The sequence below is a fragment of the Canis lupus genome, chromosome 1, assembly GCF_011100685.1.
Source record: "Canis lupus familiaris isolate Mischka breed German Shepherd chromosome 1, alternate assembly UU_Cfam_GSD_1.0, whole genome shotgun sequence".
Taxonomy (NCBI): Eukaryota; Metazoa; Chordata; class Mammalia; order Carnivora; family Canidae; genus Canis; species Canis lupus.
The window spans coordinates 108,165,850-108,192,094 of record NC_049222.1 but is presented as its reverse complement, the minus strand read 5'-3'; the positions used below and the strand labels follow the sequence as shown (position 1 = coordinate 108,192,094).

General features: G+C 49.2%; 1 protein-coding gene across 4 annotated transcripts; it reads right to left on the bottom strand.

The window, feature by feature from the left end:
- Window positions 1-57: 57 nt before the first annotated feature.
- Window positions 58-26,245, bottom strand: PLEKHA4 (pleckstrin homology domain containing A4). Of its 4 annotated transcripts, none has more exons than XM_038528318.1 (20): window positions 25,726-26,245; window positions 25,200-25,289; window positions 23,954-24,061; window positions 22,490-22,562; window positions 22,274-22,374; window positions 22,007-22,116; window positions 21,242-21,457; window positions 20,594-20,873; window positions 19,501-19,575; window positions 17,347-17,394; window positions 17,127-17,207; window positions 16,826-16,975; window positions 14,586-14,684; window positions 12,427-12,567; window positions 10,946-11,045; window positions 10,797-10,873; window positions 2,528-2,689; window positions 1,564-1,622; window positions 831-943; window positions 58-510 (listed from the first exon to the last, which is right to left on the bottom strand). In XM_038528318.1, the coding sequence occupies exons 2-20, from the start codon at window positions 25,281-25,283 to the stop codon at window positions 251-253; spliced, it is 2,337 nt and encodes a 778-aa protein (XP_038384246.1). In that variant the 5' UTR covers window positions 25,284-25,289; window positions 25,726-26,245; the 3' UTR covers window positions 58-250. The 4 variants fall into 4 exon arrangements, with proteins under 4 accessions (XP_038384246.1, XP_038384247.1, XP_038384248.1 ...); XM_038528319.1 differs by having other exon boundaries at window positions 20,594-20,801; window positions 25,726-26,244; XM_038528320.1 differs by having other exon boundaries at window positions 20,594-20,762; window positions 25,726-26,244.

Sequence of the window (26,245 nt, the reverse complement as noted above, 5' to 3'; positions counted from 1 at the left end):
GCTCCGCCCTGAAGAGACCCCAGTGTCACAACCCCAAACAGACAGAAATTTATTGACTAAAAGTTCAAAGTTTTAATCCGAATTTGGACAAGTGTTGGGAAAACCAAACTTTGGCCCTGGAAACGTCTCCCACCCTAGGCCACCGCGGGGACCAGATCACGCCCCCCGGCGCCGAGAGCGGCTCCCGTCTCGGGGCGGTACCCCCGGGTCACGCCCCTCCCGCTCCGATTGGCTGCGGCGCTGGGGCGGGTCAGAAGCTGGACTGCAGCAGCGTGACTCGCAGAGGCCACGCCCCCTCCTCCTGGGTCAGGGCCGGGGGGGCGGTCCCGGATTCCCACGTGGGCTCCCAGGAGGCGGGGCCTGCGCCGCGCTCCCCACCTCCGCGGGAGAACCCGGCTGAGTGGGAATTAGCCACTGGAGATCTCGGGGGCGAGGTCCCCTGGGGGGTGGGGTCTGACGGAGGCGGCGGCGCAGGGGGAAGAGGGTCTCCTCGGGAGTCCAAGTTTCCACCTAGACAGCACGAGTGGGAAGTGAGAATGGCAAACTTGGGGACCCCTTTCCTCTCAGACCGAGGAGTCGAGCCCCCAGTCCCATCCTCCCTCAGACCCACAGGTCTGGCCCCACTCCCTTCCCCCGCCCCCCTGACCCAGGAGTCTTGAACCCCTGTCCCCTCCTGCCTGGGATCTGGAACTCCCAAGCCCTCTACGGCACTCTTCTCATCCAGACATAGGATTCCCAGCAGCTCTCACACTCCTCCGACCAGCAAGGACTCCAGGCTCTGGCTCCCTCTTCCCTAAAACCCAGGAGTCCAAGGTCCCCCAGCCCCTCACCTGTCATCAATCTGTGCCACTGCGACGCCTCAGTAGCCAGAGCATGAGAGAGGCTGAGGACTCGCTCCCGGTGACCTTCGGCTGTCGGCAAATAAGGGGTGGTGTTCCTGGGGCTAGAAAAAAAGAGAGAGGGATCCCTGGGTGGCTCAGCGGTTTAGCGCCTGCCTTTGCCCCAGGGCGTGATCCTGGAGTCCCGGGATCGAGTCCTGCATCGGGCTCCCTGCGTGGAGCCTGCTTCTCCCTCTGCTTAAGTCTCTGCCCCTCTCTCCCTCTGCTTAAGTCTCTGCCCCTCTATCTCTGTCTATCAAGAATAAATAAATAAATAAAATCTTAAAAAAAGAAAAAAAGAGATTTGGGGTCTTCTACAGTTAGCTAGTACCGCAGTGCCACGCGCGTCTTTCTGGGAGTTGTAGTCCCAAGCACGTGTCCCTAGAGGACCTTAAACACGGCGTGGCCTTCATAAACGTCCGTGTGCATTGTGGGATTTGTAGTCTATTCCCGACTAAAGTCCACCTGCTTTCCTGACGCAGGAGCAGAGTTTGCTATACCCCCAGTTCTGCAGTTTGGGGAGCTGCAGTTATCATGCGGACCTAGGGCTTTCTGATGCCCCAGGAATTCAAGAATCTCTAAAAGGTTCTTCAGTCTGTACCCGAGTACTCAAAAGACAGCAGTAATACTTTCCCTTTGGCAAACTGATTTCCTGCTTCTCCCCCTCCCAGTCCCAGTTCTATACCTGCTCCAGGATCCAGAGCTTCTGAGCCATTTGGGAGCTCCTGAGTGTCCCTGGACAGGCTGCAAAGGAATTAGGGCATTAAAATGCCTCACCTGGAAATTCCCACATTCTCATTTGGAGGGTGAAATGAATAGGGCTCAGAAAGGGAATGAAATTGCCCCAGGGACAATGTTTAATTTTTCATGCAGTCCTGGAAAACAGCAAGGGTGAAGAATATCCCACCTCATCCCCCCAACACACATCCTTTTGCGTTCTGGGAAATGACTTAGTGCAGAGCCCCTCTTCTTCATATGACCTACACAGGACTTACAGATGTGAGGCTGTGGCTCTGGATTCAAGCAGGGTAGCTTGAATGATCCAGATCACCCTCATCTGCTCGTGACAAAGCCAGGAACAGGCCCTCCCAATTCAAAATTTTTGCCTCATAAACAATTATCTGAACTGCTTGTTGCCCTAAAACTAACTAGACACAGAGATAAACATCTGGTGTCAGCTGACTGAGACACCACCTCCTGATTACAAAAATAATTCCAGCTGTTAAACCACCCTGCCGATGACTAGTTTAATTCCTCCCTAGAAGTCTTCGATGAAACCGTCGTGCCGAGAGACTCTTATCTTTGGATCTGGAATTCTCTCCCCATTGTGACAGTATGAGTATAACCATTTCCTTCCTTGCTCATTTATTTTTTCCCTTTGATAACATATAGTCACTAAGAAAGACAGGCTAGGCCCACAGATCTGTGACCCCCATCCTGAAAGAAGAACATTGGTGAAGAGGTCTCTGCCCCTACCCCTACCCCACTAGGGGAGGCATCAGCACAGGTACATGTTGGGGTGAATCTGGAAACCCAGCTCTGGGCAAAGAGGTAGGGAAATCCCCTTACAGAGAAACGGATGCTCACACTAGGAACAGAAGATCCATTACCACCCTACCGCCCCACCTTGCACCCTCTGTCCCCCTCACCCTTTGTTCTGCATCAGGCTGGCGTCTGGCTGGGGACAGTGTTCTCCCCAGAGTGAGAAGCCGGGGGGAGGCTGGGCGAGGGAGAGGCCGTCCAAACTCCTGGTTTCTGCGTATTCTCTCCATCTGCTCCCGAGCACTCATGCGAGGCCGGGCGAGGGGGACCTGGGGGGATAAGAAACACCTAGAGGCTCCAACACTGGGCTCCCCCCACCTTTCTCTCTCCCCTGAACCTCTTGGCCTCTAGTCTTGCCCTTTCCAGTAAGTTCACCACTGACTCAGAGGGATCTGGGATCTTTCTGCAGCCAGAGCTGATGCAGTCCTCCTATGCCTCCAAGCACCATCAGGGCAAAGGTGTTTGAGGCCCTACCTGCCTGTCTGGCCTCATTTCCATCAGTTACCCTGCTTGAATCCAGAGCCACAGCCTCACAAACACCCACATGTCCTGGACACACCCAGCTTCTTTGTACTGGTAGTCAGGAGCTGGGTTGTTCACTCTGGATTCCTTGTGGTGAAAACAACTCTGACTCAGCTTAGACACAGCAAAAGGAGGAATGAGATGTATTAACTAAATTGTCAAGAGAATGGAGCACCTAGGTGGCTCAGTGGTTGAGTGTCTGCCTTTGGCTCAAGTCATGATCCCAGGGTCCTGGGATTGAGTCCTGCATCAGGCTTCCCACAGGGAGCCTGCTTCTTCCTCTATGTCTCTGTCTCTCTCTGTGTGTCTCTCATTAATAAATAAGTAAAATCTTGAAAAAAAAATTGTCAAGAGGATCAGTTTGGGTTGGCCTTTGAAAGGGCTTTGTGAGCTCTCTCTCGTCCTCAAAACCAGATGGACGACACACATAGGGACAACGTCATGTGATAACTGGAGTGGGGCAGCCACGAGCCAAGGATCTGCTAGAAGCTGGGACAGAGGCCTGAAACAGAACCTTCCCTGGTTCCTTCAGAGGGAGCATGGCCCTGATGACACCTCGATCATGGACTTCTAGCCTTAAGAACTTAAAGTTCAGGAGGACAGAGTTAAATGAAGAAGAAGGAGAGAAAAGGGAAGGGAAGGGAAGGGAAGGGAAGGGAAGGGAAGGAAGGGAAGGGAAGGGAAGGGAAGGGAAGGGAAGGCAGGGAAGGGAAGGGAAGGGAAGGGAAGGGGAAGGGAAGGGAAGGGAAAGAAGAAAAGAAAGAAAAGAAAAAAAGAAAAGAAAAGAAAAGAAAAGAAAAGAAAAGAGCCCTCCATTAAAAAGAAACCAGAATTCTGGAGAGAATCCCAAGGGTGTGGCTGGACCACCGGTTTGCTAAGAGATCAGGCGTAGGACATGTGGATCCAGGAAATCAGCTCAGCAGAAATGCTGCCAGCTTGAATTGAAGGGGGGCAGAGGCGGCACGAAATGCAGGAAGGCTGTCATTCAGGCAGGAAACAGGGGGACAGATCTCTCGGGATAGAGACATGTGTTATCATCCAGGAAGCTGGGGCCATATGGACACAGACACACACAGCAAGAATGCCATGGGAACAGCTGGAGTTCTGCTCCCACTAGTCAAGGGAATATCAGATGCCTGGGAACAGACCCTTCCTTTGTGCCTTTGGAAGGAGCATGCCCTGCTGACACCTTGATTTCAGACTTCTAGCCTACGACTCTAAGACAAGAAATTTGTTGTTTATTTATTTTTAAATATTTTACTTATTTATTTGACAGAGAGATAGTGAGAGAGTACAAGCAGGGGGAGGGGCAGAGGGAGAGGGAGAAGCAGGCTCCCCCATGAGCAGGGAGCCTGAAGCAGGGCTTGGTCCCAGGACCCTGAGATCATGACTTGAGCCGAAGGCAGACGCTTAAACGACTGAGCCACCCAGGTGCCCCTAAATTTGTTGTTTAAACAAGCAAAATCAGAGACAAGAGAAGTCTTAGCTGCAGCCTCTAGCTAGAAAATTCTAGGGTGCCACCTTGGATCTGCTGCATAGTGTAGGCCGAACACTAGTTTAGTCTGGTTTGCTCTGATATGGCCAATCCTGAGTCATATGTCCACCTGCTGTATAAATGATGGCCCCTGGATATTGACCTGTATTTTTTCTTCGCAGCAGGCCAGACCATTGGCCCAAAGCCTGCCATCACTGAATTCCAAGGTTCACACATCCACTTGTTTTAAACGAAGCCCAAGTAGGCAGATAATTGTAGACATTTACAGCCTGCCCGCTTCAAGCTCGCAGGAAACAGTGCCTCGCATCTGCTAGCTGCAGATAAGATAAACTAGCAGCTGTAAAAGACTCCAAGCGGCTGCTGCCCTTGGGAGCTCTCTGACCCAGAGACACAGGCCATCTAAGCTTTCTGGGCCAGTGACCTGTGGAGTGTCTCACACTGTGAGGGACTTCTCTCACTGGCCAAACTGCCCAGGTGTGGACCGAATAGAGCTTGTGTGTGCCACTACTACCACCTCCCGGTCATATCCTTCCTTGATGGGCTCTGAAATCCTTGGAACCCAGGACAGTCACCACCCCTGAGCTGTGAACAGAACCACATGGTTGGCTCAGTGCTGTTCAAAGCAGCCCTGAAGGCCCACATCCTGCCCGCACGCCTGGGAAAATCACAAAGTTCCTCTCCTTGGAAAGGACTAATTGATGGCTTTGTATTTATGATAATGATAATAAGTAAGCACCAGAAATGCTTTTAAATGTTTGATCAAAGGCACCTGGGAAAAAAAAAGAAAAAAAAAGGCACCTGGGTGGCTCAGTTGGTTAAGCATCTGCCTTCCGCTTGGGTCATGATCCCGGGGTGCTGGGATCGAGCTCTATGTTGGGCTCCCTGCTCATCAGAGAGTCTGCTTCTCCCTCTACCTCCTCCCCACCGCTCATGCACGTGCACATGCCCGCACTCTCAAATAACTAAATAATATCTTTATTTTTTTAAAAAGGGGTATGTTGATATGCGTGGGTGGCTCAGCGGTTGAGCGTCTGCCTTCGGCTCAGGGCGTGATCCCCGGATCCAGGATCGAGTCCCGCATCGGGCTCCTTGCAAGGAGCCTGCTTCTCCCTCTGCCTGTGTTTCTGCCTCCCTCTGTGTGTCTCTCATGAATAAAAATAAAATCTTAAAAAAAAAAAAAAAAAGGTGTATGTCCTTGAAAACAGGGACTAAAATGGGACTCAGCCTGGCATTCAAGAAGAGTCAGGAGATGTTTGTTGCTCTGAATTGAACAACCCTGCAGTTTTGGCAGATGGGGTTCTGGAGGCCTCAGTTCTGTGCTCCTGAGACACCTTGTGCAGATGTATGGGTTGTTCACTGTCCAAAGGCTGGGCACCTCCATTGACCAAGCCGTGCACCGCCTTCCCAGAGGAGGCCCCAGTCTCCAAATTCACAAAAAAGACATCCTTATAGGCTAGCAGAGATTTTCGCTTCCTAAGGCCAGGACATTTGCACCAGCTATTTCCCTGGTGAATTCCCCATTTGGCAAATTCTAACTCATTCTTCAAGGTCTCTCTGCCTCCAGGAAACCATCCCTCAACACATCCAGGCTGTCTGGGAGCTGCCCTCCGGAGTCACTTAGTGTCTTGTGCTTTCACCATGACAGCAAGCACACACCTCCCTGTTCTGATTGTGTTCATGCCCAGATCTCCTCAATGCCTGGGATGTAGCCTGATTCAGCTCAGCAACTGCAGTGCCCAGCAAAACAGTACACAGGAGGCCCAGGCCCTGGCCCTGATACTCCCTCTCAATAGTGCCAATGAGAATGAATAATCTCAAACAGGAAGTTTAGAATTAATCAGCATAGTCAAACCTGGATTCCTCACCTTCCCACCACCCTACACCTGCCTCATCTCCTGCAGGAGTGACCCGCACTCTCTCGGTTGGGGGGGCGGTGCGGCCAAGGACCTTGTCATTATTCCCGACTCCTCATACCCTACCTCTCCTGTGCCAGGAGATCTTGCTGGCTCCACCTTCAAAGTCAGTGTCCCAAATCTCCTATCTGCCATCCCCCACCAAAAAAAAAAAAAAAAAAAAAAAAAACCCAAATCTAAAAACTGATGTGTTTTCCTAAACTTGGCATCAATATCCACCTGGTGTCATGACATACGACATCACTCTGAGTCAGTGGAACAGCCTCTGTCACCCAGACTCCTGCAGTCCACTGATACTTTCTTGCCTTTTGTTACTGGTGACTTCCGGTTTACTTGATCTCTGAAGATGGGCAAAGGAGCCAAAGACAGCCCCATGGGTTACAGTGAAAAGAAGCAACAGGAGGATTGTTCCCTTCCAAGAGCTCAAAGCAAATGCAACACAGGACTAAGGGCTCTGAGAATGTTTCAAATGACCCGGCAGCAGGGACACCCTGGACAGCTCAGTTGGAAGAATGGGCAACACTTGATCTTGGGGTTGTTAATTTGAGCCCCACATTGGGTATGGAGATTACTGGGGGAAAAAAAAAACCTAAAAAAATAATAAAATAAAATGACCTCTTTGTCCCAAAGTCTTCAAGCAACCAGATTTAGGGTCAGGGGAGAAGATGATGCCGAACCTTGTTATTTCTGACCACAGTGGCCAGGTGCATGGAGAAGCCCCCACTGGACCCCAGCAGTGACTTGCCCATTGGGCATTCATTACTGTGACATTCAGAGATTCAAGAGAATTACCTAGATGACACTAAGACCATTAGGGGCACAGGGGATGACTCCCCACGGAAGAAAAGGTGAGATGAGTGATCCGTTATCAGGGAGCAAGAATGCCTGTCCCCTTCAAAGGCCCTTCTAGCTGGACCAAGAATCGAATTGACACAAGACAATATTAGGTGGAGAAATTCAGATTTAATGGCAGACGCACGGGGAATCCACACATACGTGGAAATTCCAAAGGCAGACAGGCAAAACAAGCTTTGTGTTTCAATCTGAACCACGAAGAAGGGGGCAGGGGTCTGGGACTTCAGAGGAAAGAAATGCATTTCACAGGGTGATTAGGAGGGCAGATGTTTAGGAATCAGATGTTTGCCCTGCCCTAGAGATGGGCCACTCAGATAAAATTTATCTCAGCTAATAACCCCTATTCTGGGAAAGACTCTCAATTTAGGTTCTTCTATATAGTTAAGGAAGGACAAAGGTTTTTCTTGAGCCCGTAGGGTCTCAGTTGCCTTCAGTTCAGAATAATTTTCATGCCAAAGTGGCCTATGGTGGGGAGGTCCTACCCTCAGCCCCTATACAGTTCATGGCTGATCATCAACACTGTGTGTTTATCAGTGACCAAGAAATTCCAACTGGCTTGCTCAATTAAAATGAGACCTCCAGGGTGGGTGGGTGGCTCAGTTAGAAAAGTGTTGGCTCAGGTCATGATCTCAGGGTTATGAGATCCAGCCCCAAACAAGGCTCTGCACTGCGTGTGGAACCTGCTTAGGATTCTCTCTCTCCTTCTCCCTCTGCCCCTCTCCTCCTCCCTCTCTAAAAAAAAAAAAACCCAAACAATCCCTCCCCCTCAAAAAAACCCTGAGGCTTTCCAGACAAGATCCTTTGTTAAGGAGTAGGGGACAAAGCAAGAAACCCTACAAAGGCCAGTTGTCTCATCCCTAGGGAACCTCACTCCTAACCCTGCCTCAGATTTCCAACTACAACTGGATGATGGGGTTGATGGCTTGATCAATGACCCCTGTCTCCAGAGTCCTCACACCAGCAGATGTCATGAGCATTGACTGCATGCGAATACTCAGGTGCCTCGCCACATCTGTACTGGATGTGTGACATAATGTTTTACGAAACCTTCTCCCCAGAGATAAAAAGTTCCTGGGATGCCTGGGTGGCTCAGTCAGTTAAGCGTGGAACTCTTGATTGGGGCTCAAGTCATGATCTCAGGGTCATGACGTCCAGCCCTATATCGGGATCCATGTTCAGTGAGGGGTCTGCCTCTCCCTCTCCCTCTGTTCCTCCCCACTTGAGTGTGCTCTCTCTCTAATGAAAAATAAATAAAATCTTTTTAAAAAGAGATAAAAAGTGCCTGGTATTTATAATCTATTTTTTTAATCTATTTTTATTACATTCTGACTCGATGGATCATTCCATTATTCACTGCTCTATTTTTAAAAACTTGACATTTAAATTGAGACATTATTTATAAATTGAATCCCATTTAAGTATGAATATTCATACGTACTGCTAGAGGAATGTAATGTGTCTGATTAAGGGCGCTGTGCCAGACGTCACTGGCATATACATAGTATATGCATCCTATTACCAGCCTAGCATCTGCAAAGTTTTGCCTAATCATTTTTTTAAGATTTTATTTATTTGAGACAGCGAGAAAGACCACAAGCAGGGGGAGGGGGAGAGGGAGAGGGAGAAGCAGGCTCCTCAATGAGCAGGGAGCCCGATGTGGGGCTCAATCTCAGGACCCTGAGATCAAGACCTGAGCTGACTGGAGCACTGAAGCATCCCTAGGATCTGCAAATTCTTGCATTTTGAATTACACCTGGTCCCCTGGATAAAATTTGCAGGTCGGTTAACTAGAATTTACCTCCCTCTCGACATCTCCAGTGCTTCTACCCTAGAGGAAATTACGGTTATCTCCTGCCTGGATGGTCCTCACTGGGTCCCCGCCTCCGTGCTCCTGCCACATTTTGTTCCCCAGATGGCCGGCAGAGGGCGCCGGTTCCCGCTTACGGCTCAGAATCCGCTGCGGCTCCCTCCTGGGGCTCACAGGGCAGGCGGGCAGGACCCCAAGACCCAGCACCATCCACCCCCAGAACCCATCTCTCCTCTCCTCTCCACCCCTCTCCCCCTCGCTCGCTCGCTCACTCGGTTCCAGACATACTGCCTTTCTAGCGGCTCCTGCAACACGCCAGGCCCACTCCTGCCCCAGAACCTCTACAAAGGCTGTTCCCTTTGCCTATAATGCTCTTCCACCCAAGGCTCCTTCCCTTATCTCCTCACCCTGTTGGTGTTCTGTTTTTACTTCTTTAGCACTTACAACGTATAAAATAATGTCAAAAAAAATAATAATGTCAAGCAGATGGATTATTATCTGGTTCTTCCCACTAGAAGGTTGGATTCATGAGGGAAGGATTTTTTTTCCCTCTTCTTGTTCATGTTTGTGCTTGAAACAAACATGCTCTATGCAATAGAACTTTTTATGATGGTGGCAATGTTCTGTGTCTGCTCTGTCTGGCAGGATAGCTGCTGGTCACGGGGTATCCCCTAAGCACCTGAAATGCAGTGAGTGACAGTGATTTTTAAATTTTATTTCATTTTAATCCATTTAAAAAAAAAGATTTTATTTATTTATTCATGAGAAACACAGAGAGAGAGGCAGAGACACAGGCAAAGGGAGAAGCAGGCTTCATGGAAGGAGCCCGATGTGGGACTTGATCTGGGACCAGGATCACGCCCTAGGTTGAAGGCACTCAACCACTGAGCCACCCAGGTGTCCCTCACTTGAATTCATTTAAACTTAAATAGTTACACATGGCTACTGGTTATCTTATTGGACAGCCATGAGGTTTTTTTGTTTTTTTGTTTTTTTTTTAAGATTTCTTTCTTTCTTTGAGAGAGTGGGAGCAGGAGGGGCAGAGGGAGAGGGAGATAGAATCTCAGGCTGGCTTGGCACTGAGCACAGGGCCTGATGCGGGGCTCGATCCCACAACTCTGAGATCACCACCTGAGCCAAAACTAAGAGTCAGAGGCTCCATCAACTGTGCCACCCAGGGGACCCCAGACATGAGGATATTTAATAAATATTTGTCAAATGAATAAATGAAGTCCTTACTACACCTAAGCACTATTTTCTTTTTCCTTTTTTCAAAGATTTATTTGTTAATTTATGAGACACACAGAGAGAGGCAGAGACAAGCAGAGGGAGAAGCAGGCTCCCTGCAGGGAGCCTGATGTGGGACTCGATCCCAGGACCCCGGGGATCACACCCTAAGCCAAAGGGCGCGATCCCAGGACCCCAGGGATCACGCCCTGAGCCAAAGGCAGACATTCAAACACTGAGCCACCCAGGTGGCCCTCTAAGCACTATTTTCAAACTTAGTTTGCAATCTGGTTTGAATCTTCATATCAGCTCTGGGCAGAAGGAGCTACTAGGAGCTCCATTTTGCAGATGAGCAAATGCAGGCAGAGAGGATTCATATCTGACCCAAAATCACACAGCTTGGAAAGCGCAGAGACAAAATTCAATCTCAGCACTGAACAGATCTCACTCTCTCTGCTCTGGGGTATGACCTCAAAACTTTCTCCTAGGTGTCTGCCCAGAGTCAGGTTAAAGTGTTATGGATGTGGGGCCTGAGGATGCCACATGGACCAACCTACCTTGGTTCTAGGCTGTGGGGAAGCTGGGTGGTGACTCTCAGGACTGGAAGCCCGGGAGACCCTAGGAGATCCAAGACCTGGGAGGGCAGAACGGGACTTAGTGAAGGCAGGGAATGCCACGCAAGTCCCATCCAGCCCAGGACGCTCACCTGAACGAGGCGAGGAGAGGTCTCTGTCGCCCCCGGGGGGCCGCCCCCAGTCAGCCTCAGGGGACCGGGATGAACTCAGTTCCAAGGACTCAGGCAGGCTCTGGAGGGGTCAGGAAAGGAGAATAATGTTTATTATCATCATAACTACTGTCTTTCAGGCACTTAGCAACTGAGACAGCATGAATAGGAGTAAGATTGAAAATTGGTCTCATTTCAAATCTCAGTTCTGCCATTTATAAGCTGTGTGATCTTGGGCAAGTTACTTACCTCTCTAGGCCATATTTCATCGCTTTCTTTCTTTCTTTTTTTTTTTTAGAGATTTTATTTATTTATTCTTCAGAGACACAGAGAGGCAGAGACAGGCAGAGGGAGAAGCAGGCTCCCCGCGGGGAGCCTGATGCGGGACTCGATCCCAGGACCCCAGGATCACGACTTGAGCCAAAGGCAGACACTCAACCACTGAGCCATCGAGATGTCCCCATATTTCATCTTTGATATGAAGATTGAATCCATACATGTAAAGCACTTAGAACAGCAATTGGCCCACAGGGAGGCATTGTAAGTGCAAGGTTTTGTAACAATTATGCATCTGGAGCTGTGATAAAGCATTTGCATTATCTCATTGAATTCCCTCCATAGGGCAGCCCGGGTGGCTCAGGGGTTTAGCACCGCCTTCAGCCCAGGGGGTGATCCTGAAGACCCGGGATCGAGTCCCACATGGGGCTCCCTGCATGGAGCCTGCTTCTCCCTCTGCCTGTGTCTCTGCCTCTCTTCTCTCTCTCATGAATAAATAAAATCTTAAAAAAAAAAAAGAATTTCCTCCATAAACCCAGAAGGCAGCAATTATATCCCTATTTAACAGATGGGGAACCAAGGCTCAAGAATGAGATTGATGACCAATATCACAAAGATAGCAGAGCTGGGATCTGACCCCCCAGGTCTCTCAGATACAGGAACTGATGGTCAAGACAAACAGCAGCTCTAACCCAGCTATGAGAAACAACAGTGGCTCCTGCTTCCTGAGGGCCTTCTCTGTGCCAGACACTTTCTAATCATCATTTCTCCTTTTTTACAGAACCCTGAAGTTGAGGTTATGATCAGTGGTGTCTCGTAAATGTTTAATAAATGTCTCTCTGGGAGAAAACAGCCCTGGTTTGCAGCGTTGTCAATCTCTGTGGTGTAAGTACGGCCACTGTGGCCAATTTCAAGCTACCAACATGACATCACTGAATATGGAGTTGAGAAGAGATGCACACAATTGGCTCTTGGGAGGTGTTGGGAGCTGGCTCCAGCATACCACTGGGCTATGATCACAGTGTAACAAGCAAAGAAACAAAAGCTTCTGGAGCTTAGGATACTTGCCTGTAGTTGGTTAGCTGAGAGAAAAAAAGGGAGAGAAAAAAAGATGAGTGGGTGACGAGTGGGGTCAGGGCAGATGGGACAGAAAGTTGGGGGTGGGGAGGCAGGCTTGTGAGTCTCACCTCCCTCTCTGATGACTCCTCGCCTTGGAGTGCAGGGGATGGGGAGTCAGGTTCCATGTTGGGAGGTGGTTTCTGGGGGCTCCCCAGACCTGCCAGTGTGTCTTCCACCATCCATAGCTGCTGCTGAGCAGATGCTCTGTCCTGGGAGGAGGAAAGAAATCTGTTACTCAAAGGTGGGAAAATGCAAGAAGGGTTAAAGTTGGGTCTGCAATCAGTGAAGCTTTATTTATGGAGTCATAAATGGATTATGTATGCATGTGGAGGTTATATTTGTGAATATCCCTCTTTGTGACTCTTTACCACTTATCACAAACATTGTCTTTTCTATTCTGCTCTGCAATGTTACCTCTGTTATACATAGATGAGTGTATAAATATGTGAGTCTGTTTCTGAATACCCTATTCTATTCCTTTGGTCCATTTGTCTAAACTTGTGTTGGTACTACATTATGTTATTAACTGTAGCTTTACAGTTAGACTTGACATTTACTTGTCTTATTCCTCCAGCTTAGTTCTTGGAGGTCTCTTTGGCTACTCTTAATCTTTTGCACTTCCAGATATAATTTAGAATCAGTTTGTCAATTTCTATATAGAAATTTCCCAGGGCTGGCTCAGTCCAAGGAACTTGCAACTGTTGATCTCGGGGTCGTGAGTTCAAGGCTTACCTTGGGTGTAGAGAGTACTTAAAGAAAGAAAGAAAAAGAAAGAAAGAAAGAAAGAAAAGAAAGAAAGAAAGAAAGAAAAAAAGAAAGAAAGAAAGGAAGGAAGGAGAAGGAAGAAAGAGCGAGCAGCCTGGGTGGCTCAGTGATTTAGCGCCACCTTCAGCCCAGGGCCTGATCCTGGAGACCCGGGATCGAGTCCCACATCAGGCTCTCTGCATGGAGCCTGCTTCTCCCTCTGCCTGTGTCTCTGCCTCTGTCTCTGTCTCTCTCTGTGTCTCCCATGAATAAATAAATAAAATGTTGAAGAAAGAAAGAAAGAAAGAAAGAAAGAAAGAAAGAAAGAAAGAAAGAAAGAAAGAAAGAAAGAAAGAGAAAGAAAGAAGAAAGAGAAAGATGTGTACTGGGATCATAAATCAATCTGGAGAGACTATACCTTTACATTATGTATTTTTCCTTCTACAAACATGATATATCTCTCCATTTATGTAGGTTTTCTTTCATTTCTCCCAGTGATGTGTTGTGGCTTTCAGAACAGATGTCTTGTATATCTTTCATTAGATTTCTTTCCTGGATATTTAATTTGTTATTCCAATTACAAACACTAATGCTTATAAATATTTATTCTCTATTCATTTGGTACTAACATAGAAGATAATTGATTTTTGCGTACTACCCGTGCGTTCAGTGACCTTGATGAATTTGTTTATTCTAATAGCATAGCTGGAAATTATTTTGGATTTGCTACATTTATAGAATCACGTATCATCTGTAAATAAAAATAGATTTAATTCTTCTTCTCTGGGAAGAAACTTATACGTTTATTTCCTAGACTTGTACTGTCTAGGACAATGTTAATTAGAACTGGTAATAGCAGACACCCTCGTCTTAGTCCAGCTATTAGGCAGAAAGTTCTCAATATTTCACTGCCAACTATGTTTGCTGTAGGTTGTTTTGGATGTTATCAGATTAAGAAAGTTCCCTTCTATTCCTATTTTGCTAAGAGCTTTTATCATTAATGGATGTTAAATTTAGTCAAATGTTTTTCCTGCATTTATTGAGATGATCATGTGACCTTTCTCCTTTTAAGAAAATGTGAAATACATGGACTGATTTTCAAATGTTAATTAACCTTGCATTCCTATAATAAACCTAATTTGGTTCTTGTCATACATTGCTGGTATTGAGTGATATTTAACACCAGTAGGTGGGGGATTGGAGTTGAGGGATGGATTTTAGGAAGAAGAGGTATGGGTTTAACATGAAGACAGCAGAGCTTAAATCTTTGAGTATACATTTAATACTAGAAGTCAACGGGTTTTTTTGTTTGTTTGTTTCATGTTGTGGGCTTGGACCCACCAACCCAAGATCATAACCTCTTAAGACGTGACATCAAAAAAAAAAAAAAAAAAAAAAAAGGACAGGACACAGGGGGAGGAGCTTAAATGCCAAAGGGATTCCAGGAGAAAATGGAGGCAAGAGTGAAGTTCAGGGGACATACCTGGGGGGAACCAAGGTGCAGCAGGTACTCCAGGGTCTCCCTCAAAGTGCCCAGCTCCTGTTCCAGGCTGCTGTAGATGTCCCAAACCCGCTCTCGCTCCTTGGGTCCCGAAAATGGGGAGACACAGGGTCAGGATGCCCACCCTCCAGATCTTCACTCACTCCATTTTTTTCCCAGCTGACAAGGAGGAAGAAAAGCCTGATCCCTGGTCCCCTGGGGAGGGTAGAAGGACTACAATTCTCAAGAGCCTTTTGGGACACCTAGGTGGCTCAGCGGTTGAGCGCTTCCCTTCGGCCCGGGGCGTGTTCCTGGAGTCCCAGGATCGAGTCCTGCGTCGGGCTCCCTGTGAGAAGCCTGCTTCTCCCTCTGCCTGTGTCTCTGCCTCTCTCTCTCTCTGTCTTTCATGAATAAATAAATAAAATATTTTGTAAAAAAAAGAGTCTTTTTGCTCAGACTGGGATCCCCAACGTCTATATGGAACCTACTGTTAGAATGAGCTGCTAATGTAGACAAATAACAGATTTCCTTAAATTCCCTGATTACCCCTGAACTCCCCTAGGGAGGCAGAATCTGCAGATTCAAGATCACAACCCCCAAATGCCCCCCGGGGAAGCATCACCATCATCATCATCATCATCATAGCAGCTAACATTTCTTAGGCACTTACCATATACCAGGCAATGTTCTTAGCTCTCATTTAATTTTCTTTCTCTCTCTCTCTCTTTTTAAGATTATTTATTTGATAGAGAGGAGAAAGAGAGCGAGAGAGAGACAGAGCAAGCAACCATGAGCAGTGGGAGGAGCAGAGGGAGAGGGAGAAGCAGACTCGCCACCAAGCAGGGAGCTCAATGCTGGCCTCTATCCCAGGACTCTGGGATCATGCCCTGAGCTAAAGGCAGATTCTTAACCTACTAAGCCACCCAGGCACCCCAGCTCTCATTTAATTCTCATGAGGTAAGTATTATTAATGCCTCCATTTTACAGATAATAATATCTGTATATAATTATAGCCAAACATTTAAATATTTCTTACTATATACCAGATACCTGTTAAATATTCATATACATTTATATGGTATATTTATATATTTATGCAATTTGTATACAAATGTATGTATTTATAGGGTATATATATTATATATAAATATATAAAGGATATTATATCTTATTTAATTGTTAAATATTCATTCATTTATGTTATGTATAAATATATATGTACTCATAAAATTCTTACAATGACTCCATGAAATAAATATTACTTTTATCATTTCAAGTTTATGTAAGAGGCATCTAAAGCCCAGAGGAGTGGGGATCCCTGGGTGACTCAGAGGTTTAGTGCCTGCCTTCAGCCCAGGGTGTGATCCTGGAGACCCGGGATTGAGTCCCACATCGGGCTCCCTGCATGGAGCCTGCTCCTCCCTCTGCCTGTGTCTCTGCCTCTCTCTCTGTGTCTCTCATGAATAAATAAAATTAAAAAAAAAAAAAAAAAAAGCCTAGAGGAGTTAAGTAACTTCTCTAAGGTCACACACAGCTACAATGAGTAGGAATAGAGGCTGAGATCCAAAGATAGGTAGCTCATATCTAATTCCCCCTCTCAAACCACTAAATTAAGTCTGCTGTTTCTTGGCTGCTTCCCCCTCACCCTTTAAGACCATCAAGATGACTGGTTTAAAACTTGGGGAGAAGCAAGGAGCCTGGGTGGTGCATTTGGTTAAGCATCTGACTCTTGATTTCAGCTTAGGTCATGACCTCAGGGCTGTGAGATGGAGCCTCAGCCTCATGTCCTGCTTGGTACTGGGTGTGGAACCTGCTTAAGATTCTCTCTCAAAAAAAAAAAAAAAAAAAAAAGATTCTCTCTCTCCCTCTGCCCCTCCTCTCCTAAAAAAAAAAAAAAAAATTGAGGGATCCCTGGGTGGCGCAGCGGTTTGGCGCCTGCCTTTGGCCCAGGGCGCGATCCTGGAGACCGGGGATCGAATCCCACATCGGGCTCCCGGTACATGGAGCCTGCTTCTCCCTCTGCCTGTGTCTCTGCCTCTCTCTCTCTCTGTAACTATCATAAATAAAAAAAAAAAAAAAAAAAAAAAAAATTGGGCACAGGGGAATTCTCAAGAACAACCTTCCCATGAGCCTCTGCCCCCAGGTCCCTTTCTTTTTTTTTTTTTCCCCCCAGGTTCCTTTCACTAACAACCTGTAGAGTCCTCAGGTCTCCTGGGAGGACACGCTCCTTCCCAGATGCTCACCTGAGTCAGGTGACAAAGAGTGGCCCTCACGCTGACCAGTCGGTCCTGCAGGAGGCGTTGGCGCCCCCAGGCCCTCCCTGGAGCTGCAGCCTCCCTGGTTGCTTGGCTCAGCTGCTGCCTAGTTAACTCCAAGGCTGCTTCTAGCTGCTCCTGCACCAAGATGGAAGGTGGTTAGACTTCTGAATCCACATGCAGCCGCAGGAGGAGAGAAAAGGTGTCCTCCTAAATCCTTGGGCATGATGGAGATCAGGAAGGGAGAGGCAGGCGGAGAGGGCAAATGTCCTTCCTCAAAGCCTCGTACCTTTTCCTCCTGCCTCTGGTCTATCTCCTCCTGCAGCCTCTTCAGGAGCCGGTCCTGCCCACACAGCTTGGTCAACAGAGTCTGGAGGAAGGAGAACAGGAGCTACTTCTGGACCAGACCTGGCTCTTCCCCCCTGTTATCCCTGCCACCCCCACCCCCATCTAAAGCATTCTCCCCCAACTCTGAGAACTTGGAAAGGCTTAGACTACAGAGAACTTACATCTGTCTCCAGGCTTTGGTGAAAAGTTGAGTCCAGGGGGGGACCCGGCTGAGGAGAAGGAGAAAAGCCAGAGGTCAAGTGGACAGTCAGGTCTTTCTTGTAGCTCATTGCTGAGTTAAGCCTTGTTTCTATTGACAGACTTCCTTCTCCTTATATGCTCCCCCCCTTTTCTTAAATGTGGACTCCATGCCCAGCGTGGAGCCCAATGTGGGGCTTCAACTCACAACCCTGAGATCGGGACCTGAACTGAGATCAAGAGTCGGACGCTTAACTGACTGAGCCACCCAGGAGCCCCCTTATTAGCTTTGTTCCAAGATTTAGCAAAGCACAGTGGACAATCTGTCAGCTTCTTGGCTTTAGGAGAATCCAATGGACTCTATTAACAAAGAGCTGCAGCAATGTAATAATTAGCGGAGAAAATTTAGACACTTCTTTTACTACTAAAAATAAGGACATTCAGTACTATTGTTACAATTTCACACAGTAGGGATCCCTGGGTGGCGCAGAGGTTTAGCGCCTGCCTTTGGCCCAGGGCGCTATCCTGGAGACCTGGGATCAAATCCCACATCGGGCTCCCGGTGCATGGAGCCTGCTTCTCCCTCTGCCTATGTCTCTGCCTCTCTCTCTCTCTGTGTATGACTATCATAAATAAATAAAAATTTAAAAAAAAGGAAGGAGACCTATTTTTTTTTTTAAGATTTTTATTTATGCATGAGAGACACAGAGAGAGACACAGAGGATGCCTGGGTGGCTCAGTGGTTGAGCATCTGCCTTTGGCTCAGGGCACGATTCTGGAATCTAGTCCCACATCAGGCTCCCCAGAGGGAGCCTGCTTCTCCTTCTGCCTATGTCTCTGCCTGTCTGTGTCTCTCGTGAATAAATAATTTTTTAAAAATGATATGCTCATCAACCCAGAGAAATCAAGAAAATCAAACAGTAATTAGAATAAGAGAACTCAGGGGTGCCAGGCTGGCTTAGTCAGTGGAGCATGTGACTCTTGTTCTTGGGGTCTTGACTTTGAGCCCCACTTTGGGTATAGGGATTACTTCAAGAAAACTTAAGAAAAAAAAGAAGACGACATTTAGCAAGGGTGCCAGGCGAAAGATGAAGTTCCAGACATCAATCGCATACTTCTACACCATCCATAGCCAGAAAATATGATTTAAAAAAAGGGGGGGAGGGATCCCTGGGTGGCTCAACGGTTTGGCGCCTGCCTTTGGCCCAGGGTGTGATCCTGGAAACCCGAGATCCAGTCCCACATCGGGCTCCCTGCATGGAGCCTGCATCTCCCTCTGCCTGTGTCTCTGCCCCTCTCTGTGTCTTTCATGAATAAATGGATAAAATCTTGAAAAAAAAAATAAAATAAGAAGAAGATTCCATTCAAATAGCTATAAAAACTATCAGGAATTTAGGAGTTAACTAAGAACATACATGGTCTCTATGGAAAAAAAAATTTAAACTGAAATAAATAACTAGAAGATGATATGAATCAATGGAGAGAGAGTCTATATTTATGCAACCCAGTTTGTGACAGCCCTAGGAAACAAATAGAAGTATGTGTCAAGAGACCTTGAAATATCCAGTCTTCTCTAGGTACACTAGTCCAGGAGATGACATTCTTTATAACAAAGAAAGAAAGGGGGACGCCTGGGTGACTCAGCTGTTGAGTATCTGCCTTTGGCTAGGGTCCTGATCCCATGATCCTGGGATCGAGTCCCACACTGGGCTCCCTGCATGGAGCCTGCTTCTCCCTTTGCCCCTGTCTCTGCCTCTCTCTCTCTGTGTCCCTAATGAATAAATAAATAACATCTTAAAAAACAAAAAAGAAAGAAAGAAAGAAAGAAAGAAAGAAAGAAAGAAAGAAAGAAAGAAGAAAGAAAGAAAGAAAAGAAAAGAAAAGAAAGAAAAAGAAAGGAAGGAGGGAGGGAAGGAAGGAAGGAAGGAAGGAGAAAGGAAAGAAAGGAAGAATCCTCCCTCCCGTACATCCTTCCTTACTTCCTTCCTTCTGCCTTCCTTCCTTCCTTCCTTCCTTCCTTCCTCCCTCCCTCAGGCAGCAAGAAAGAAGAAAGAAGAAGAAAGAAAGAAAGAAAGAAAGAAAGAAAGAAAGAAAGAAAGACAGGCTCCAGCAGATTCAAAGTGCCCCAGGACACCTACCAATAAAACCATGGAAGCCCGTGTCCCAGGAGCTCTCGGGGGTAGCTGGAGATACGTGGAGGAGCCAGAGGGGACCTGGGAGGAATATTAAATAGAAATGTTGAGAAATTTACTTGTTTTAGTAATATATATTAGAGTGGGTGTGTCCAGAATTGATATAACTTAAGAGACTCTTTGAAGTTCAAAACTGGGTCTCTGATCCCTGGGTGGCTCAGCAGTTTAGCACCTGCCTTCGGCTTGGGGCATGATCCTGGGGCCCCGGGATCGAGTCCCACATCGGGCTCCCTTGTGTGAAGCCTGCTTCTCCCTCTGCCTGTGTCTCTACCTCTCTCTGTGCGTCTCTCATGAATAAATAAATAAAACCTTAAAAAAAAAAAAAAAACTGGGTCTCTGAACTTCAACTACTTGTTCTCCAGCTATGTACCACTGTGGGAACACATAGGATGATAATAAATGGACAAGCCTGGCAAAATTGCCCCAGAGGCTGATGAAAGTTGCAGTCTACTCTCACATTTGTGGTTAACTGTGGATATTCTGGGCTACAGTTCCATGATGCTCAGAGGAAATAGCAGGTAACCATCTTGGAAAGATAAACTGGAGACACAAAACGGATGCAATCACACCACGTCTCCCAGGATGGTCTTGGAATGACAGTATTCTGGACTACAACTCCCATAATACTTAAGGTGTAATGGTCAGAGACTGGGCTGAAAAGACAGCCCTGAGGGCTGATGGGAGATGAAGTCCACTTGCCCTCCCATCTGAACCCAGCCCTGATTATGTTGTGGTTTTTTTTTTAAGATTTTTTTAATTTTATTTATGAATGAGAGACACAGAGAGAGAGAGAGGCCGAGACACAGGCAGAGGGAGAAGCAGGCTCCATGCAGGGAGCCCGACGTGGGACTCCATCCCCCGTCTCCAGGATCAGGCCCTGGGCCAAAGGCAGGCACTAAACCGCTGAGCCACCGGGGCTGCCCCCAGCCCTGATTATGTTGAACCACAATCCCCATGGTGCCCAGGGGACCATGGCCTGCAGACCAGACCATGGCCATATGGGAAATGCAGTCCCCTTCACCATTACCTCGCTGCTCACCTGTGTTCTGGCCTCCTGACTCCAGTGCTGGGGACTCCTGGGGGGCCTTCCTCCCCCAGCCTCAGAGGAGGGTCCTCGCCGGGGGGTGGGTGGCCTGGACAGTGTTTGGCGCTGGAGAGGCCAATCCAGGGGAGGCCGGACATCGATGCGACTCAGAGGGGTATGGGGTCTGGCGAGAGGTGCTATGTCACCAGAGGATGGAGGGGGTCTGCGTACAGGAGCAGAACGGGGCCGGGGGAGGCTCAGAGGGGAGGGAGGGCGGGAGAGGGGTGTGAACAGGCTGTTGGGAGGAGAGAATAGGGGAACTGGGTGACCTAGAGCCCCCTTCCCCACTACCCACCCAGTCAGCCGCATGGGGACACATCCCCTTTCAGTGTGTCTCACTGTCCCTCTACAGTAGAACCCCACTCTATTACCCAGATACTGAATAATAATTTCTCCCTTTGTGGCATCTCCTCCTTAGGATATTCCCCCTATGGGTTCCGACCCCATGAGAACTCTAGCGACTCACATCCACTAAAGGGAGAAAGCACTAAGCCATATCCCGAAGCAGACCCAGTCCCCACCTCTTAGGCATGCCCTCAACATAGCTTTTCCTCTGACGCTCAGCCCTGTAGAACCTTCTGAACCCAGACTCCCTCAACTCACTCCGGGCTCCTGGTCCTCCGGATCCGAGGTCCAGACTGGAGATCAGCTATGGGGCTGGGAGTGAGCAGTCCGGGTCCTCCACGACCTCTGGAGAGCCGAGCCACCTCTGGTGACTCTAAGCCGTGTCTTTCTTCCCCTCTGGTCACCTCTGGGGGACCACCGGGGCCTCCAGGGCCCTCTCCAGGCTGGGGACGTGCAGGTGACCTGGGTCGTCCACTAATGAGTGAGCACAGAAAAAGACATCACTCCTTTGTACCTCATAACCAGCCCTCATTCCCATTTCGTGGATTAGCACACGGGAACCTACACAGAATAAAAGAAAGGGTAGGTGGTGCACTGTAAATTGTTGTTCCCACTTCGCAGATGGGAAAATCGAGGCCCTTCGTGTGGAAGTGACTAGTGTCAGGGCTACAAGGTCCATCCAGTCCCAGAGTCTCCAGCCTGAAACTTGGGGAAAGTCGGGACTTTCCTCTTATATTTGACATTCCTTAGGTGGCAGCCTCGGGGGTGGAGACTTCTGAGGGAGCCAATCAGAGAGTGTGGAATTTTGATGAAGGGGTGGGGCCTGACGAAACGGTGGGCGGTGTCTAGAAGAGAAAGACTTTTTGCTGATTGGAAGACAGGAAGGTCCCTGGAGGTGGGGCCTGAAGGGCGGCGTCTCCTTAGCCAGAAGTGTGATTGGCGTAAAGGGGAGGGGCTGTGGGATGGTTAGATGGGCTCAGATTGGAGGTGGAGGTCTGGGACGTGGCCAGGACCTGGACCCACCCGTCGTCCCCCTCCGCGCGAGAAGCCCGGCCCAGCGCCCTCAGCCAGCCCCGCAGGTCCTCCAGCGTGTCGGCGGCCAGAACATAGGTCCTCATGCCTGGGTGCTCAGCCTGCGGGGAGAGAGAGCTGGGGACCGGACGCCCGGGCCCTCCAAAAAGGAGGATGCCGTGGACCCTGGTCAAGCCTTTTTAGCTCCAATAATGAATGCTCCCCCGGCCGCCCCCACGGCCTAGCGCCTTAGTGCCCGCGGGGGATGGACAGACTCACGGTGAAGGTGAAGCGCCGCCCTCGCGGGGCCCCTGGGCCATCGGGCCTGATACTGTAGCTAGGGAGCAGGACGCTGCCCAGGACGCTCTCCTCGCGGCTGTCTGCAGAAGAGGGCTGGGGTCAGCGACAGCGCAGGATCTGAAGGCCAGGAGGCTAAGGGAAAGGGCGGGGGGGGGGGGGAGGGGGCGTCCATCCCTCCCCAGTCAGGGCACTGACCCTTGTAATAGAAGAGGCAATGGCCGGAGAGGACGAACCAGCGGCGTTTCCAGAGCCGCAGCCCCGAGCTGTCCTGGGGAAACAGAGAGAGAGGAGGCCTGAGTAGAGGGGGAGTGCGGAGAGGAAATGTGGAAAGGCAGACGGTGACACCCAGGGGGGCACCTGGGTGGCTCAGTCGGTTAAGAGTCTATCTTGGGCTCAGGTCATGATCCTGGGGTCCTGGGATCCAGCCCCACATGGGTTCCCTGCTCAGTGGGGAGTCTGCTTCTCCCTCTCTCCGCCACTGCCCCTCCCCACTTGTGCTCTCTGGCTATCTCTCTCTCTCTCAAATAAATAAGAAAGAAAGAAAGAAAGAAAGAAAGAAAGAAAGAAAGAAAGAAAGAAAGAAAGAAAGAAAGAAAGAAAGAAAAGAAAAGAAAAGAAAAGAAAAGAAAAGAAAAGAAAAGAAAAGAAAAGAAAAGAGAAAAGAAAGACAATACAAGACAGTGACACCTGGAGACAGAGAAACCCAGAGAGAGGAGAGGAACAGACACATGTCTGATGCAATAGATTGAGCTGGAGAGCTGGAAGCTAGAGTGTGGTGGCTGAGCTCACACAGATTCTGGACACAGTCAGACCTGAGTTGGTCTCCTAGCTCCACCCCTGTCAAACTATGCCATTAGACTAGTCATCTCCTGGCTAGATACTTGAGTTAATAGGGGATTGGGAAGTTACTGGAAGGTTGACATGAGCTACTATACAACACATAGGCAGGAACTTTGCATACTAAGACTTCTGGTCTGATTATTCTGGAGTCTGAGCGCTCCTAGAGCTCGCTTTCAGATTCCCTCTGACCCCAGCATGATAGGCTCCTTCTGGTCAGTTCTTGGCTCAAATGTCATTTTAGAGATGCCTTCCCTGACGGAGAGTCAAACTGTGCCTCTCATCCCACTGAGACTTTTGTGCGTATCCTCCTGTGGTTTGTTTTGTTTTTTAAGATTTTATTTATTTATTCATGAGAGACACAGAGAGGCAGAGACATAGGCAGACGGAGAGGCAGGTTCCCTGCAGGGAACCTGATGCAGGACTCGATTCCAGGACCCAGGGTTCACGACCTAAGCCGAAGGCAGATGCTCAACCACTGAGCCACCCAGGCATCCCATCTGTGTTATTTCTTCATAGCAATCCCTACCATCTGAAATATGCTCATGTATTATCTATCCCTGCCCCACCCCATCTCCAACAGACTATAGATACTTATTTGTCTTATTTGGGCTAGGCACGTTATAAATATTCAGGAAGTGGTCACTAAATGAATGAATGAACAGGTGCGGGGAACAATGGCATAAAAAGGGGAGAAGCACCATTAGAAAACAAAACAAAACAAAACAAATTTGGAGGCTGGGAAGAAGAGAAACAATGGACAGCCAGGGACCCAGCATCCAGCGTCACTCAGCGTCCCTTCCCTTCTCCTGCTCACTCCACCTGCTTATGAAGCCAGCCTCGGATGTGCACTGGGAGGTTGGGATCCCTTCTGAGCGCATTGCCTCTCTTCCCAAAGGCGTGCACCTTGCTTACTGCCCGGGTAGGCTTCTGAGGAGAGATGGAGGACAGAGATGAACAGAGCCTTGGATCGGCCTGGGGAGGCGATGCCACGGGATGCAGGCAACCCAAGGCCTCACTCAGCTGCCCTTAGAAACCAAGCCAAGGAGGGGATTGAATCTTGAGATCAGAATTGGAAGTGCATGGTACCAGTTGACAGACACTTTGAATAGGCGACTGGCCGGGGGGTGTTTGAGGCAAAAGAAAAAGCTACTGACTGATGGGGGAGGGATGGGAGAATCAAGGGTCTGCTGCCAAGGAGAGGATGCCGTTGGCCACCAGAGCCAGAGATGTGCAGTCTTTGGGATCAGAATTGGAAATACTGCCTGGGAGGTCCCCATAACCAGGAAAGACTTCCATGCTGAGTCCCTGGTGATGGGTCAGCTGAATGGGAGGATGCCTCAGTGCCAGGGAGTGACATCTCTTAGCAACCACATCCAGGGCAGAGAGATGGCTCCAAGTCCCTCCTTCCCAATAGAGGGGAGCCCCCTCTCCAGTCCATGCAGGCATCTCAGGCATACACAGCCAGAGTCCCATAGGAAGCCATTCCTTGGGGATGCCGCTGACCAAGGTTGGGACTGAATCTCTAGATTCTGAACTGGGGAAACTGGAAATGAGTAAACAGAGTGGCAGACGACAAAGAAATGAGTGTTGTCATTAGACTTTGGCCTGGGGTGACTATTTGTGACACAAGTGTCTCAGGCCTCTTGGGGCCTCATTGTCAGAGAAACGTCTTTCCTTATAGGATTTCAGAACTGGGTAGGATGGCTAGAGGTAGGATAGGGAGTTCTCGGTCCCAGTCAAGGGCAGCCACTGCCTGAGTTCCTGGAGGGAGCCTCATGGCTGGGGAGTAGCCCTATCTTAGCAACCAGAGTCCAGCAGGATCGTTACTCTGGTTAAATTAGGAAAATACGAGGGGTGGGGACAGCTGGGAGTGCCTCTGAATTCCTAGCTGGGCCTGATGGGCAATTTGGGACCTTACTAGGTGTAGCAGAGCCCACTGCTATGGATCCTTGCTCTTAGCAACGGGGAATCCCTTGGGTTGGCACGGAACCCTGGGCTGGGAAACAGGAGGATGGGGCAGCCCAGAGCTCAGCCCTCCTCCCCAGCCCCTCCAAGAAGCTCCAACCTTGGTGCTCAGGCTGCCCAGAGAGGAGATGGTGGAGGCGCTGCTGGCCAGGCTGAGGCTGCTCCGGGGTCTGCCCTCCTCCATCCAGGGCTTGGGGAGAGAAAGAAAGGGGCTGTGTGCCTTGTCTCTGCAGCTGACCCAGCTGGGGACAGAGCCGGGGTCAGGGGCTCGCAGGTCGGAGGAGGCCGAGGAGAAAGAGCCCGTTGTCTGGGGACTGGGGGGCTGGGGGAGGCCCTGGCCCGGGACTGCATACCGAGAGCCATGCCAACAGAGGTGGGCGGCACTGGCAGCTGCCGGCAGCCCAAGACAGAGAATAGGGGCTCCTTTATTCTTGCCCCCTTGCACTCTCGCCAGGAATTTGACCCTCTCTGTGCTCAGGGAGCCCCTATTCTCTGGCTCTTCCCAGCAGCCCCCAGCTACCTGTCTCCTGCCCTCCCACACACACCCCCAAGCCATTCCTGCCAAGCCCTGGGACGCCTGGAATGCACGCCCAGGCACTCCCTCCCAGGCCAGCCAGGGAACTTACCAGCTCTGGGGTCCCAAAGACGGAGCGAGAGGACAGTGTGGGTGCTGGGGCTCCCAGCTGCAGTGTCCCTCCTTTTCTGGGGGGGCGGAGGGGGCTACCTCTCAGACCTGTCTCCCTTCTCACCTGCTCACTCACAGGCTTTTTTGCCTTTTTTTTTTTTTTTTTTTTTTTGTCTCTTGCCTCTTCTGATCACTCTTCCCTTTCTTTCCGAGTGTCTCTGTCTCTGGCCTCACCTGGTCTCTCCGGTTCTCAATCTGTCTCCTCCAGTCTCTCTCTCTCACTCATTCTCTTCCCCGCCCCCCACCTCAGCACTTTCCCTTCCAGTCTTTTCTGTTTCTGTTCCAGATCTTTTTCGTTCGGGCTGACACAGAGTCTCTTCCTCAGGTCTCCATTTCGTTCTCCCCCCCCCACCCCCACCCTCTAGCTCTTCCTCCTTCTCTCTATCTCTGTCCCCACCGACGCTGTTTCCTCCTCTCTCTCAGATTCCCCTTCTGTCTTCCTCCCCTCTCCGTTTCTCTTT